This window comes from Cetorhinus maximus, chromosome 9 (assembly GCF_964194155.1).
Source record: "Cetorhinus maximus chromosome 9, sCetMax3.hap1.1, whole genome shotgun sequence".
Taxonomy (NCBI): Eukaryota; Metazoa; Chordata; class Chondrichthyes; order Lamniformes; family Cetorhinidae; genus Cetorhinus; species Cetorhinus maximus.
The window spans coordinates 92520959-92537955 of record NC_135887.1 but is presented as its reverse complement, the minus strand read 5'-3'; the positions used below and the strand labels follow the sequence as shown (position 1 = coordinate 92537955).

Sequence of the window (16997 nt, the reverse complement as noted above, 5' to 3'; positions counted from 1 at the left end):
GATGTCAAACTGCAGTCTGGTCTGCCTGAACAGGTGGATATAAAAGATCAAAGCAAAATACTGTGGATGCTGGAAATCTGAAACAAAAACAAAAAATGCTGGAAAAACTCAGCAGGTCTGACAGCATCTGTAGAAAGAAAGACAGAGTTAATGTTTTGAGTCCATATGACTCTTCTTCAGAGTCCTGAAAGATCCCTTGGCATTATTGATGGGGTAGATTTTCCTAGGACCTGGGAGTGGTGGAATGATCTGAGTTCAGTAGTTTTAGGAAGGCTGGGTGAGGAATAATGCCAGCAAGTGAAGGCGTCCAAATTTGTTGAATTAATCATAATTATATGGATCAAAGGATACAACAGGTTGCAAGCACTGCAGAAACTCACCGAGGCTCCTTAGGCAGCACCTTCCAAACACACAACCACTACCTTCCAGAAGGACAGCGGCAGCAGACACATGGGAACACCACGTGGAAGTTCCCCTCTAAGTCACTCACCATCCTGACTTGGAAATATATCGCCATTCCTTCACTGTCGCTGGGTCAAAATCCTGGAACTCCCTTCCTAACAGCACTCTGGGTATACCTAGACCACATGGACTGCAGCGGTTCAAGAAGGCAGCTCACCACCACCTTCTCAAGGGTAACTAGGGATGGGCAATAAATGCTGGCCTAGCCAGCGATACCCGCATCCCATAAATAAAATTTTAAAAATTGATTGTCACAAACTGAAGTGTTGCTGAAAACATTACCAATTGTAATAAAATATATTAGCTGGAAAACACCAAGTATTGCATATGATAAGAAAACATATTGGGCAAGTTTGTTCAGTACATTGAGCCCATTTCTTTAATAGTCCACTTGGAGTTTGCCCCATTATGGGAGCTAACTTTTTAAAAATTTGTTCCTGGGATGAGAGAATTGCTAGCAAGGCCAGCATTTGTTATCCCCAACTGCCCTTGAGAAGGTGGTGGTGAGATGCCTGCTCGAATGCTTCAGGTGTAGGCACACCCACAGTGCTGTTAAGAAGGGAGCCCCAAGGAACAGTGAGGGGACAGCGATATAAGTTCTAAGTCAGAATGATGTGTTCCTTGCTTGGGAACTTGCAGGTGGAGATGTTCTTATGTGTCTGTGCCCCATGTTCTTCCAGATGGTAGAGGTTGTGGGTTTGGAAGGTATTGTTGAAGGCAGCTTGGTGAGTGTTGCAGTCTATCTTTGCGGGAGACAGTGGTGCAGTGGAAATAACACTGGACTAGTAATCCAGAGGTACAGACTAATGCTCTGGAGACATGGGTACAAATCGCATCATGGCACCTGGTAGAATTTAAATTCAATGAATAAATCTGGAATCTAAAGCTCGACTCAGTAATGGTGACCTTGACAACTATCACTGACTGCTATTAAAACCTAAACAAAAACAGAATTACCTGGAAAAACTCAGCAGGTCTGGCAGCATCGGCGGAGAAGAAAAGAGTTGACGTTTCGAGTCCTCATGACCCTTCAGCAGAACTGAGTAAAGTTAGGAGAGGGGTGAAATATAAGCTGGTTTAAGGATTTAATCTGGTCCTTAAACCAGTTTATATTTCACCCCTCTCCTAACTTTACTCAGTTCTGCTGAAAGGTCATGAGGACTCGAAACGTCAACTCTTTTCTTCTCCGCCGATGCTGCCAGACCTGCTGAGTTTTTCCAGGTAATTCTGTTTTTGTTTTGAATTTCCAGCATCCACAGTAGTTTTTTGTTTTTATGCCATTAAAACCTATCTGGTTCATTGATGCCCTTTAGGGAAGGAAAGCTGCTGCCCTTACCTGATCGGGCCTATATGTGACTGTGGGTCTGCTCTCTGAAATGGCCCAGCAAGTCACTCAGGTCAAGGGAAATTACGGATGGGCAACAAATGCTGGCCTTATCAGTGATGTCCTATATCGCATGGAAGAATGAAGAAATATGGCACACTGCTACTGTGCACCAGTGGTAGAGAAAGTGAATGTTTAGATGTGGTGCCGTTCAAGCAGGCTGCTTTGTCCTGGATGTGCCCGAGCTTCTTGAGTGTTGTTGGAGTTGCACTCATCCAGGCAAGTGGAGAGTATTCCATCACACTTCTGACCTGTGCCTTGTACTCAGTGGATAGGCTTTGGGGAGTCAAGAGTTACTCATCGCAGAATTCCCAGCCTCTGACCTGCTCCTGCAGCCACAATATTCATAAGGCTGGTCCAGTTAAGTTTCTGTTCAATGATAAACCCCCAGGATGCTGATGGCGAGCAGATTCAGAGACGGTAATGCCATTGAACATCAAAGGGGAATGGTTAAATATTCCATTGTTGGAGATGATCATTACCTGGCACTTGTGTGATGCAATTATTGCTTGCCACTTATCAGTCCAAGCCTCATTCTTGTCCAGGTCTTGCTGCTTATGGACATGGACTACTTCATTAACCAAGGTGTTACGAATGGTGCTGAACATTGTATAATCATCAGCGAACATTGCCACTTCTGACCTTGTCATGGAGGGGAGATCCTTGATGAAGTAGCTGAAGATGGTTGGGCCTAGGACACCGTCCTGTGAGGAACTCATGCAGCAATGTCTTGGGACTGAGATGATTGACCTCCAACAACCACAACCACCTTCCTTTGTGCTAGGTATGACTTCAGCCAGAGGAGATTTTACCCTTGATTCCCATTGACTCCAGTTTTGCTAGGGCTCCTTGATACCACACTTGGTCAAATGCTGCCTTGAAGTCAAGAACAGTCACTCTTACCTCACCTCTTGAATTCTGCTCTTTTTCCCATGGTTGGACAAAGGTTGTAGTGCCAGTGGGACAGGACATGCCCAAGGATGGTGTTGGAGTAATCTGGGATATTGGCTGTCCGATATGATTATGTCAGGCAGTTGCTTGACTAGTCTGTGGGATAGCTCTACAAATTTTGGCACAAGTCCCCAGATGTTAGTGAGGAGGGATTTACAGGGTTAACATTGAAGACCCCCATCCGAGTACATTCTGTGCAATTGATGCCCTCAGTGCATCTTCTAAATGGTGTTCAACATAGATAAAGTGTCAACTTCCTTATCGGTGCTAATGAGCCTGCTGTGCATTTCCTGTTGTTACTTCAGATTTCTAGCATTTACAGTTTCCTCTTTTTGATTTATACCTTTTATGAAGAAACTGCGCTTTTCAAAGACAGCTAGCAACAATAAATACCCACCCAGAGTCTATTCCACATGGCTAACTTTCTGTGGGAAATATTTCTATAAGAGGGAGCAGAGCAATGGTACTAGGACCTAAATTTTTAGCCTGTTGGGCAAGTGCGAACAGCAGGATGAATTTACCAACCTGATTGACCATTCTGAAGGACCTCTGGATATCAAACACACTTTGGTTGTGGAAAGTCACTTGTGGCTTTTGTTTTTCGAGGGTCTACAATTATGCCCTTTTGTTGAATAATATGTCCCAAGAATTTAAATAGTGGTTTCTGCAAATTCACACTTTTCTTTTAAGGTGAGACCTGCCTCTCGTAACACTTTCAGAACTTCTCGAACTATATGATCATACTCCTATCTTGTGCCTTCATGGATAATCAAGTCATCTATATGACAAATTACTCCGTTTTCCTTCCAGAATGTTTGACATGGTTTGCTGGAATATCTCTGAAGCTGATGATATACCGAACGGAAGGCAGTTATAACGGAACCGACTGAAAGGCATAATAAATGTTGTTAACAACCTGGACTCCTGGTTGAGGGGTGATTGCTAAAAACCCGCTATTAGCATCAAATTTAGTGAAGAGCACACTGTTGGCAAGTTTTGCCAAGCCGTCATCCACTGAGGGCATAGGATGGATTTCTCTGTGGAATGCTTTATTTAATTGCATGAGGTCTTTGCAAAGCCTGAGCTGACTGTTTGGCTTGGGAGCTGTTATCAGCCCCAAACACCACCTAGTTGGCTCTGTGACAGGTGATATGATACCTGTAGGTAACATTCTGTTGAGTTCCTCTAACTTTTGCCAGCATTGGGTGTAGTACCCTCCTGGGAGCGTATAGACATACAGGCTTAGCATCTTCATGCAATGTAATATGATATTCATGTTTGAACTTACCAAGAGTTGAAAGAATTCTTGGCGGAATTGTGTGCCATTGTCTTGTTGTAGGGCTTTGTCCATTTTTTCAGAAGACCCAAATGCATACATGCACTTTTACCCAGTAAAGATGTGCTTTGATTGTGCAAGATATAGAGGTCTCTACAATTTGTCGCCCCTTGTGGTGAAGGGTGGTGGTTATCTGACCTTTTACTTGAAGATCTGTACCACCTGGATCTTGCAATTTAATGCTTGATGGCTGATGTCAATAGCTTTGAGCAATTCCATATGATCAGCCAGTATTGTAACGCTGACTCTAGTGTCAAGTTTGAAGTCAGTTTCAAAGCCTTTAACTTCCAAAAGTAACTGACCAAAAGTTTGCTCTTGATCCTTTACTTCTTCTGGGAAATCTGTATTCTCATTTCTTATTACCAATTTTCTGAATTGTCCATATTTCATAGACAGTCTCTTACTTTCTTCCTTTAATTAATTATGTTGATTTACTGAACTGTTTGAAGTGGCCTGTCTTTCCACATTGGAAAACCTCTGTGCCCCCTGCTGGGCAATCTTGCCTTCTGTGTTGCTTTTTATCACTGCAGCGTGGGTACCATAAAATGGCTACTCTAGGGTTTCCTGCCCTTTCGCCAGTTTTGGCGGGCTTTTGAGTGTGCAGTGTTGTCACCTTTGGGCCTACCTAACTAACAGACTCATCTAAAGCCAGTTCTGCTGAAAGGTCATGAGGACTCGAAACGTCAACTCTTTTCTTCTCCGCCGATGCTGCCAGACCTGCTGAGTTTTTCCAGGTAATTCTGTTTTTGTTTTGGATTTCCAGCATCCGCAGTAGTTTTTTAGTTTTTTGTTTTCATCTAAAGCCTCAGTATTTCAACAGAATATAGCCCGGTTTTGCTCTCCAAGTTCGACCTGCTGAGCATATTAAACCACTTCTTCGAGTGTTAGATCGTCTTTTGTCTGTGAAAGATATGACAGCTTTTCGTCATGAACTATGACAACAATATTGTCAAGAATAAGTTCCTCTTTCAATACATCATACCTGCAGGAACTAGCTAACCTATATAAGTCTGTAAGAAACAATATGATGGACTCCCCTGGCTTTTGGGATCTCTGACTGAAGCGTGCTCACTCGATTATGTTGGTCTACTTTAGGCTGAAATATGCATCGAATGCTTTTAGGATGGTTTCAAAGCCTGCAAAGGTCCCTTCTACCCCCACCTCAGGAGAACATCATCGGCAACAGGCCCCATGTAGGAGGAATTAACTAACCTGGTGCTCCTGCTCTTTGGCATGTAAACTCAACATGGCTCAATACCTCAGCAATTGTTTTTTCCACAACTCCCAACCCTGGTCTCTCTGTGGGCCTTCGAAATTTTCCAAGGGCTGTGATAGGGACAGTGACTGCTTGACTGGTGCCAATTATCAGTGTGCCTCTCACCAAGATAAGTCTTCAGATTCTTCCTTTGAAGAAGTTTTCATCCAATTTCTCCCCACTGGTGTCCCGTCGATGGCACAAGATTGTTGCTAGATTGGTGTCGCTACCGCTGCTACCATGGTTTGTGGTTTGGTTTCCACATTAAATAGTATTTGGATCTCTTTTCAGGTAATCAGTATTAGGAAGGTTTCCCTCTACTCATGAGTGACTTAGGTAGGTTTCTTTAAAAACTACTTTATTTATACTATATACATAATAAGCTTCTAGGTAAGTACATCTCTCTTCTTAATAGACAATTCCATTCTTCTACTGAGTCTCTTGCACATGATTGTTGATGTCACTGTTACATCATAATACACATCACTGTATCATTACCATAACTGTATCATTACCATAACTATTAACCCATTATTCTACAGAAGGTAGTCTAATATTTCTGGCATACACTTGAGGGCTGATTTTAACTTTCAACTTCTAAGAATTAGACAGTGTGTGTAATGGGTGGCCAATCTGTCCCCACCAGTTTTCTCGCAGCCGGAATTCAAAATCAGCCCTTCTGTATCTGAAAAATAACTGTTGATTTTTATTTAATGTAATGCATTTTAAAGATTCCCAACAGGCTGAGTTGTAGACTTAGCTGCATGGCTATGATGTGGCAAGGGACAGGTCCCCAGTCCTCATTCACTTTTATATGTCAATTGGTGGAATCATGCCTTCCCAGTGGTACCTCTCAAATCTGTGACCTCCACTACCTTTAAGGACAAGGGCAAGCATCCAAACACCATCATCTCCAAGTTCCTCTCCAAAACACGTACCATCTTGATTTGAACATATATCGCGATTTGTCACAGGGACAAACCCCTAAAGCTCCCTACCAACAGAAATGTGGGATTACCTTCACTACATAGACTGCAACAGATCGAATGGGCAGATTACAATTTCTATTTCTTGGGTCTTACTGGTGACACCCGTATCCCGGGAATGATTTCCCTTCAAAAAACTGGCTCATTCGATGGTGCCAGGTATCAAGGATCCAGAGAAAAGAGAGAGAAAGTTTTAAAAATAGAAGTTCTATCATTAAAATGGGGAAAAAAAAACTTTCCTTACCCCTGATGTAAAAGCGTAACTCCTGTCGAAGAATTATATTCTTCTGACATCTGGCAAGACTCCACATATAGTGAGAGTGTAGTCACACTACTCTTGGCGATAACTCTTATATATAAATGGTCATTGCTGTTGGTGTCAAATGGAGCATGGACCTTGGCTGTTCTCCTGCTGGAGTTGAACTCTTTGCTGAACTGGATCTCAAAGCTGTAGTCTCCAAACAACCTCTCTGTGGTATTGTTCAGTAAGTTGGGCTCTTTGCTGCCATTATTGGATCGCTGGAATTTACATGTGATTGGGAAGGCCACTCTTCCTGTCTGTGTCAATGTTTTATTTCTGCTCCGGCTGATGATTTTATTTGTGAAGATGTAGTGAGATTCATCTTCCTGAGAAGAAGAAATGTGACATTACTCCAGGTGTGAAAGAAATAGTTCCCATTTTCACCGATGTCTCTGATCGTATTGGGACCAGTTTTCCTTTGCTTAACACCTTGTTTTTGCCTGGTTCTAGGGTGTTAGGAAGGGAAAATTTGAAGGGAACCTTGGATTTAAGGGTGCCCACGCACTTTGCGCATGACCTGGATCTGTTAGGGAATTTGCCAGACAAAGCAGGAAGCAATAACGTGGTAATAACATGAGAGTGACATCAGAATGCTTCCTTGGTTATTTTCCTGGATGTCAGATGCCAGAAAACAAGATCAAATGGAGAAACATAGGAACATAAGAACACAGGAGCAGGAGTAAGTAATTTGGCCTCTCAAGCCTGCTCTGCCATTCAACCTGATCATGGCTCATCTTCCACCTCAATGTCATTTTCCCACACTATCCCCATATCCCTTGAGAAAGCTTACCTTATAGCAGTGCTACCAAACTTTTTACCGGGTTTAAATGTCTCAGATTTCGTGTGACCCCAGAGTAAAAATTTGTGTGGGTAGGAGAGCTGTTCAGTATCAGCGGGAGGCTTTAGGCAGACAGCTTGCACAATTATCATACTGCAGAGCACTTGAAGTAGCTAAACACTTGTAATAACCTCAAGTGAAATTTGATACATCATAAAATCTCCATTGTAAATTGGACCTATGCATAATTAACTCTTTACAATTATCTTTATAAGTCCCTATAATTCTTAGCTACATAAAATCTTGAAGTTCCATTTCTGCATGTACAGGACATTTGATATACATGACTGCAAATGGAGCATGGACCTTGGCTGTTCTCCTGCTGGAGTTGAACTCTTTGCTGAACTGGATCTCAAAGCTGTAGTCTCCAAACAACCTCTCTGTGGTATTGTTCAGTAAGTTGGGCTTACTATTTTATGATAGTCACTACAATAGGGTTTTAGTTATGTACAACAGAAAATACCCATCTGATATACAGTCATAAAGATTTTTCCTCCCCTACAAAAATATCATGGCTCATAAAACTTTTAGTAAGCCTGTATATATACTTTCTAAAACTGCATATGTATATCTCTCAAATTTAGAGTGATTTCCACAAGCTTTGACTGTTACAATGACAACAGAGGTAGCAAGCTTGTTGCATCTAAATTAATACTCAGGATATGCGTTTGTGTTGGTTTGGCATTGACTAATGAGTTAGGGGAGTTGATGAAAAGGCAGGGTTTCCACAAAAAAAAAACACCTACCTATTCACAGGCTTTTACTGCAACAGCATTCAGGCCTCAGAGAACAGTCCATTAGGCCACACCCACCATTAGAAAAAAAACACGAGCATTTAAAGGAGCCTTACAGCTATTAGAATTCAGTCCGAACTCCATGACAACCATTGCTGCCTCGGAGCAGCCACCCCCAAAATCTCATCTCGTTACCCCACTGGGGGTCATAATCCACAGTTGGGGAAGCCCTGCCTTAGAGATTGCAGCCAATCTCATCAGGCTGGATATAGGGGTGGTAGCTACTTCTTAGTACGTTCAGCTAATTAGGGCATTGTAATGGACGAACAAGGAGTAGTAGGGGTGAAGGCCATTTGGCTGCTGTTTTTGACAATAACCAGCAGGATTCTAAACAAAGTGTGATATTGAGTGTGGTGGAACTACGAGACAGGTTAGTTTGCAACTTTGGCACTTGTACTTTCCACAACATCAGATTTGATAACCGATGAATCATCAATGATACTACAGCAATGGTGAAACCAAGCTGCTGAATGGTGACTGTGGGCTGTAGTACAATTCTTGATGTACAGTCTAGACAGTGAGGCTAGGATTCATCTTTGCTATTCCATCCAGTGGAGAATGAAAGAAAATGTGGCTAAGGCCTAACATTGCCCCAACCAACATTTCTGCTCCTCTTCCTAATGCTGGATGAACAAAAATTTCCTCCAACTAAATATCAGGAAGACCGAAGCCATTGGCTTCGATCCTTGCCACAAATTCCCTTCCTTGGCCACTGGTTTCATCCCTCTCTTTGGTAACTGAACTGGACTCTTTGCAATCTTGGTGTCATATATGATCGTGCCATGAGCGACTAACCACATACCCACCATCATTAAAATTGCTTATTCCCACCTCTGTAACATTATCCAACTCCGTCTCTGCCTCAGCTTAAAGGCTGCTGAAATCCTCATCCATGCCTTTGTTATTGCTAGACATGGCTATTCCAAATCACTCCTGTCAGCCTCCCAGGTTCTACACTAAACATGAGGTCATCCAAAACTCTGCTGCCTATGTCCTAACTTGCACCAAGGCCTGTTCACTCATCACCCCTATGCTCACTAATCTACAATGGCTCCCAGCTGGCAACACCACAATTTTAAAATACTTATCCTTGTTTTCAAATGCCTCCCTAGGCCTCGCCCCACCCTGTTTCTGTAAAATCCTCCCTCCCCATAACCCTCTGAGATATCTGCACTCCTCCAATTCTGGCCTCTTGAGCATCCCCCATTTGAAATACTGATCATTGGCAGCATGCCTTCAGCTGTCTCAGCCCTAAGCTCAGGAATTCCCTCTCTAAACATTTCTGCTTCTTAATTTCCACTCCTTTAAGACTCTCCTTAAAACAATGACCAAGGTTTTGGTCATCAGCCGTAATATTCCCTTATGTGGCTCAGTGTCAGGTTTGGTTTGATAATGTTCCTATGACATGCACTGTGGCAGTGCAGGAATCTCCTGTGGCTATTCCCCTGCAAAACAGATATACCGCTTTAGATACTGTTGGGGGGGGGGGGATGGCCTCTCAGGGGAAAGCAGCAACAGCTAAATTTGTTGCACCATGGTTGGCTCTGCTGCACAGGGGAGGAGTAAAAAGTGTAGGAATGCAATAGTTATAGGGGATTCAAATGTAAAGGGAATAGATAGGCGTTTCTGTGGCCGCAAACGAGACTCCAGGATGGTATGTTGCCTCCCTGGTGCTAGGGTCAAGCATGTCTCAGAGCGGCTACAGGACATTCTGAAGGGGGAGGGTGAACAGCCAGTGGTCATGGTACATATTGGTACAAACGACATAGGTGAGAAAAGGGATGAAATCCTAAAAGCAGAATATAGGGAATTAGGAAGTAAGTTTAAAAGTAGGACCTCAAAGGTAGTGATCTCAGGATTACTACCAGTGCCACGTGCTAGTCAGAGTGGAAATAGCAGGATATATCGGATGAATATGTGGCTGAAGAGATGGTGTGAGGGGGAGAGGTTTCCAAGTCCTGGGACATTGGGACCAGTGCTGGGGGAGGTGGGACCAGTACAAATTGGATGGGTTACACCTGGGCAGGGCCAGAACTGATGTCCTAGGGGGGAATATTTGCTAGAGTGGTTGGGAAGCGTTTAAACTAAAATAGCAGTGGAATGGGAACCTATGCAAGGAGTCAGAGAAGGGGGAATCAAGGACAAGAACAAAAGATAGAAAGGGGAATAAGAAAAGTGATGGGCAGAGAAATCAAGGGCAAGAATCAAACAGGGCCTCAGTGAAAAATAGTGGGAACAGGACAAGTAATGTTAAAAAGACAAACGTTAATGCTTTGTGCCTTAACGCAAGGAGCATTCGCAATAAAGTGGATGAATTAACCGTGCAAATAGATGTAAACAGGTATGATATAGTTGAGATTACGGAGACATGGCTGCAGGGTGATCAGGGATGGGAACTGAACATCCAGGAGTATTCAGTATTTAGGAAGGACAGACAAAAAGGAAAAGGCAGTGGAGTTGCATTGCTGGTTAAAGAGGAAATTAACGCAATAGTGAGGAAAGGTATAAGCTCCGACGATGTGGAATCTGTATGGGTAGAGCTGAGAAACACTAAGGGGAAGAAAACATTAGTGGGAGTTGTATATAGATCCCCAAACTGTAGTGGTGATGTTGGGAATGGCATTAAACAGGAAATTAGAGACACTTGCAATAAAGGAACATCTGTAATTATGGGTGACTTTAATCTGCATATAGATTGGGCAAATCAAGTTAGTAACAATACCGTAGAGGAGGAATTCCTGGAATGTATACGGGATGGTTTTGTGGACCAATATGTTGAGGAACCAACTAGAGAACAGGCCATCCTAGACTGGGTATTGTGCAATGAGAAAAGAATAATTGGCAATCTAGTTGTGCAAGGCCCCTTGAGGAAGAGCGACCATAATATGATAGAATTCTTCATTAGAGATAGTATTAGAAATACCATAGGAAGAGGCATACAAATTGGCCAGAAAAAAACAACAGACCTGAGGATTGGAAGCACTTTAGAATTCAGCAAATGAGGACCAAGGGATTGATTAAGAAGGGGAAAATAGAGTACGAGAGTAAGATTGTGGGGAACATAAAAACTGACTGTAAAAGTTTCTATAGGTATGTGAAGAGAAAAAGATTGGTGAAGACAAATGTAGGTCCCTTACAGTCAGAAACAGGGGAATTAATAATGGAGAACAAAGAAATGGCTGACCAAGTAAATACATACTTTGGTTCTGTCTTCACAAAGGAGGACACAAGTAACATACCAGAAATGTTGGGGAACACAGGGTTTAGTGAGAGGGAGGAACTGAAAGAAATCAGTATTAGTAGGGAAATGGTGTTGGAGAAATTGATGGGATTGAAGGCTGATAAATCCCCAGGGCCTGATAATCTACATCCCAGAGTACTTAAGGAAGTGGCCCTAGAAATAGTGGATGCATTGGTGGTCATCTTCCAAGTTTCTATAGACTCTGGAACAGTTCCTATAGTTTGGAGGGTAGCTAATGTAACCCCACTATTTAAAAAGGGAGGTAGAGAGAAAGCAGGGAATTATTGACCAGTCAGCCTGACGTCGGTAGTGGGGAAAATTCGAAAGTCCATTATAAAAGATTTAATAGCTGAGCATGTGGAAAACAGTGGCAGGATCAGACAGAGTCAGCATGGATTTACGAAAGGGAAATCATGCTTGACAAATCTACTGGAATTTTTCGAGAATATAACTAGTAGAGTTGATGAGGGGGAGCCAGTGGATGTGGTTTATTTGGACTTTCAGAAGGCTTTCGACAAAGACTCACATAAGAGATTAGCATGTAAAATTAAAGCGCATGGGATTGGGGGTAGTGTATTGAGATGGATAGAAAACTGGTTGGCAGACAGGAAACTAAGAGTAGGAATAAACGGGTCTTTTTCCGAATGGCACGCAGTAACTGGTGGGGTACTGCAGGGATCGGTGCTGGGAACCCAGCTATTCACAATATATATTAATGATTTAGATGAGGGAACTAAATGTAATATCTCCAAATTTGCGGATGACACAAAGCTGGGTGGGAGGGTGAGCTGTGAGGAGGATGCAGAGATGCTTCAGTGTGATTTGGACAAGCTGAATGAGTGGGCAAATGCATGGCAGATGCAGTATAATGTGAATAAATTTGAGGTTATCCACTTTGGTAGCAAAAACAGGAAGGCAGAATATTATCTGAATGGCTATAAATTGAGAGAGGGGAATGTGCAACGAGACCTGGGTGTCCTCGTACACCAGTCGCTGAAGGTAAGCATGCAGGTGCTGCAGGCGGTAAAGAAGGCAAATGGCCTTCATAGTGAGAGGATTCGAGTACAGGAGCAAGGATGTCTTGCTACAATTATACAGGGCTTTGGTGAGGCCACACCTGGAATATTGTGCGCAGTTTTGTCTCCTTATCTGAGGAAGGATGTACTTGCTATAGAGGGAGCACAGCGAAGGTTTACCAGGCTGATTCCTGGGATGGCGGGACTGACATATGAGGAGAGATTGAGTCGGTTAGGATTATATTCGTTGGAGTTCAGAAGAATAAGGGGGGATCTCCTAGAAACCTACAAAATTCTAACAGGACTAGATAAGGTAGATGCAGGAAGGATGTTCCCGATGGTGGGGGAGTCCAGAACCAGGGGTCACAGTCTGAGGATACAGGGTAGACAATTTAGGACTGAGCTGAGGAGAAATTCCTTCACCCAGAGAGTGGTGAGCCTGTGGAATTCGCTACCACAGAAAGTAGTTGAGGCCAAAACATTGTATGTTTTCAAGAAGGAGTTAGATATAGCTGTTGGGGTGAAATGGATCAAAGGATATGGGGAGAAAGCAGGAGCAGGCTATTAAGTTGGATGATCAGCCATGATCGTGGTGAATGGCGGGGTAGGCTTGAGGGGCCGAATGGCCTACTCCTGTTCCTGCTTTCTATGTTTCTTTACCTTGGGATGTTTCACCACGTTAAAGGTGCTATATAAATACAAGTTGTTATTGATTTTGTGGCAGCCCCCTTTCCCTCCAATCCAGTCCCGGCAGCCTATCTGTATAGGTTTTGATTCTAATGGGTCCTACAAGGCTGCAACCCCTACCATTTCTGGAAAAGCCCTATCCTTTTATATCCATCTCAGCTCTTTGTAATCCCATTGCAGCACTGCCAGTATTTCTCTCAGGGCCAATGGCCTGCTCCTTCTTGGTGGCATAAGTCCTGGCATGAGCCCATTGTGCATATTTGATGAGCCCTAGGTGGCACAGGAAAATGGGTCAGGTTGGGTTGGAAGCAGCAGGGCAGCTGGAACTCTGACCTGAAGAGGATAATTCTGGCATGGTCAGTAAGCATGGATTGCACAGCTGAGATGATCATATCCTTAACTGATGTTCATAGCTGTATACTTCCAGCAGGGATTACTGGAGATTAAAGGATACAATAGCAAGGTTATGGTTCCAAAGGCCAGGACTAACAATCTGAAAGATGTGAGTTTAAATCCTACTACAGCAGCTGGGGACTTAAATTCAGTCAATTAAACAAATCTGGAGTTAAAAAGCTAGTACTAGTAATGGTGATGATGAAACTACAGGGAGCCATCACTTAAAGTGGTGGTTACGCTCCTGAAAATCGCTACTTTAAGTGAAACCCCTTGAAGTGAAGCATGGTTTCCCAAAGAAATCAATGTTAAAGCCAGAGTTAGGTTCCTGAGGACAATTTTTGCCTGGAAAAATCAATGTAAAAATTGAAACACTGCCATACACGTGTAGCCCTGTGCATTCCTAGCTGAAATAACTTACAAAATAAAATAAATCACTGAATATAACAGAAATACTGTATAAATTTGAACATAGGTACTGTACAGTACGGTACAGAGCAGTACGCCTGTGGAGCAAAGGATTCTTTTAAAAACAGAAGTCCACAGTAGGTCTCCATTTCCCTGTGCCAGTTAGGTATGTACTGTACAAACAGCAGAGAATTTTGGAAAACCTTTACAGTGCAGTATCTGCACAGTATAGCGGATAATTCTTTCTAAAAACAAAGCCCAGAGTTCCTCAATTATTACAGGATACAGTTAAAAAACAGTTTAAAAATGAAGTTCAGTTTAGTACAGGGGAGGTTACCTGAAAATGCAGCAAAAAGAACTATGTTCCTCAAATGTACAGCAAAGACAAAATGGCACCAACATAATCACAAGCCAGACTCTACTCACAGAATCACCAGGCTTGGTCGCGCGATGACATCATCACGTCAGGGACTCGATGATGTTATCATGTCAGGGTTGCGATTACATCATCACGTTGGAGACTCAATTATGTCATCACACCACGGACTTGATGACATCATCACTGCGGGGATTCAATTATGTCATCACATCGGGGGCACATGATGATGTCAACACACTGCTTCCGCCCATTAAAATGGGGAACGCTGCACTTTAAATGGAACACAGACTCAAAAAATAAAGCCCTTTAAAACAAAACCACTTTAAAAAGGGGTCACTTAAAACAGGGACTCCCTGTACCCGATTGTCGTAAAAACCCATCTGGTTCACTAATATCATTTAGGGAAGGAAACCTGCCATCGTTTCCCAGCCTGGCCTATATGTAACTCCAGACCTTCATCAATGCGGATGCTCTTAACTGCATGCCCTCTGAAATGGCCTAATAAGCCATTCGGTTCTCTAAAGGGAAATGAGATATGGAAGTTTATGGCAGTAAATGTTGGCCTTGACACATACATCCCACAAAAGAATAAAAGAAAAGTAATCATGGTTGGTAACTCTGGTCTGTTTCCTACACTTAACTAAGGGTTATTGTTGTTGTTAATGCACACCTATATTCCACTAGACAATTTGTCTGAGATCAACTAATTTAGTACACAGCAGATATGGAACCTGATCTCCCCATCCTTCCTGATTCCAAATGCAGCATTATTACATACCAGTAGTTTAGTGCCACATCCTGACAGGGGGATCTTCAGCAAAAGGTGAGTATTATTACCAGTGATGTTACAGGAAGCATCATTGAGCTGCAGATTACGATCTGGCAGATTTGCTACCAAACTTCTTGGGACAGACAGAATCATTGCATCAGTCAAGCACTGGAGATCTATGACATACAGAGGCACGAGTGAGCTTTTCTGTTATGGTGCAACAAAGTACCTACTCATGTTATATAACACATCCAGTCCTGTTACATTGTTGTTTCTCAGCTATTGCTCAATATTAAACTCTATTTTGCTGTCAGCCACTACATCTCTGGCCTGATGCAATGTGTTTTAAAACAACCTCCTATCTCTATTGTAAAACAGGGAACAAGATGGATAATGTAACAGCTGTAATGCTGTGACTGTATCACAGCCTTGCAGCACACTGCCTATCATTGGTTCTTGTAAAATGCAAGTTGCGTACAGGAGGTTCTTCAAGAAAGAATCAGGTTTACATTACAAAGCTTAAAACATGAGACAGTTGATTAAAAACAGGAAAATGTTATGATTCTCTGTAATTAGTAATTCGTAAAATCTCATTCTCAGAAACGTGTGGGTTTTTTTTGTGAAAAATCAAAAGGTTTTGTTTAGAGGAATTTTGAGGCCTTAAGAATGACTTAATTCTTACAATGTCTGTCAGCATGTTCATGAGCCTTGCTGAGACAACCAGTTCTGTTTGTTTTTCACCTTACGCACCATGACACTGAAATAAAGATTAATATTATAGTAATCAAGTTATTCATTTTTTTATTCATTCATTGGATAAGGACATCCCTGGCTAGGCCAGCATTTATTGCACACCCATAACTGCCCTTGTTCAGAGGGCATTTGAAAGTCAACCACATTGCTGTGGGTCTGGAGTCACATGTAGGCCAGGCCAGGTAAGGATGGCAGATTTCCTTCATATATCAGGATTAACAAAAATCTTATTAAACACTAAAAACACTTCTATAGTCCCTTCTGTTCTTCATATACTATGTCTCAGTCCTAAAATTTGTTCCACTTCTATATTACTGAGCTGACCCAAACCTATTTTGAAGATGCAGGTCTTCATCTACCAGAAGGCAGATCAATTAATATTCTTATGAGATGTTAGAATTATGAACCAATAGGATGGTTTGTTTTGTGTCTAATACACGAGGAGACAATTCAGTCTACAGTAAATTTTAATCTATTTCAGAATGTTTGTCATAATATAGAAAATACTGAAACCTGTTACGTACACCATCCCTATTAGTGGGCTAAAGATACTTTTTGACCAGTAATTCCTCTGATGCTAGTCAGCACTAAATATAAGCAGAGAGTTCTTGTCCTGTGTGTCTTTCTTTTTCTTTGGCTTTCCATATACCCTTCTTATGGGCAGCTGGACAGGAATCTAAAGGCATACCTTTGATTTCCCTGCAGCACTCCATGCCCAGGGATTGATCAGTTAAATCTATTATCTATTCCCCTCCAGAAGTGGGTTCCTGGTAGTTTACTACTGGTGAGTTCATAGTGATTGCAATATCTTATGTGTCAGTGTTTAATGGAAGGTTTTAACAAAATCCCATTGTTTCAAGCTGATGCGATTTGCAGAAAGCACCATTCTGCACAAACACATCTTATCTGCATTCTAGTCTGCATTCTGAAAAATCTGTGTGTTCACACTGAGGTCAAATAGGAAAAACAAATCCCAAAATTTGACAACCAGTTACACTCAAGAAAACACTAATAATGCATTTGTACTACAAGAATTTGTGACTA

At 42.3% G+C, this 16997-nt stretch overlaps 1 protein-coding gene across 3 annotated transcripts in view; it reads right to left on the bottom strand.

Annotated features, from left to right (window-relative positions):
- LOC144684824 (uncharacterized) overlaps nucleotides 1-16997 on the bottom strand; it is a 112992-nt gene that overhangs the window by 29858 nt on the left and 66137 nt on the right. For all 3 annotated transcript variants that reach the window (XM_078549100.1, XM_078549097.1, XM_078549099.1), the window contains 2 exons: nucleotides 15210-15376; nucleotides 6619-7001 (listed from right to left, as the gene is read on the bottom strand). In XM_078549100.1, coding sequence (XP_078405226.1) covers nucleotides 6619-7001; nucleotides 15210-15376 — 550 coding nt within the window. The remainder of the gene's footprint in view (nucleotides 1-6618; nucleotides 7002-15209; nucleotides 15377-16997) is intronic.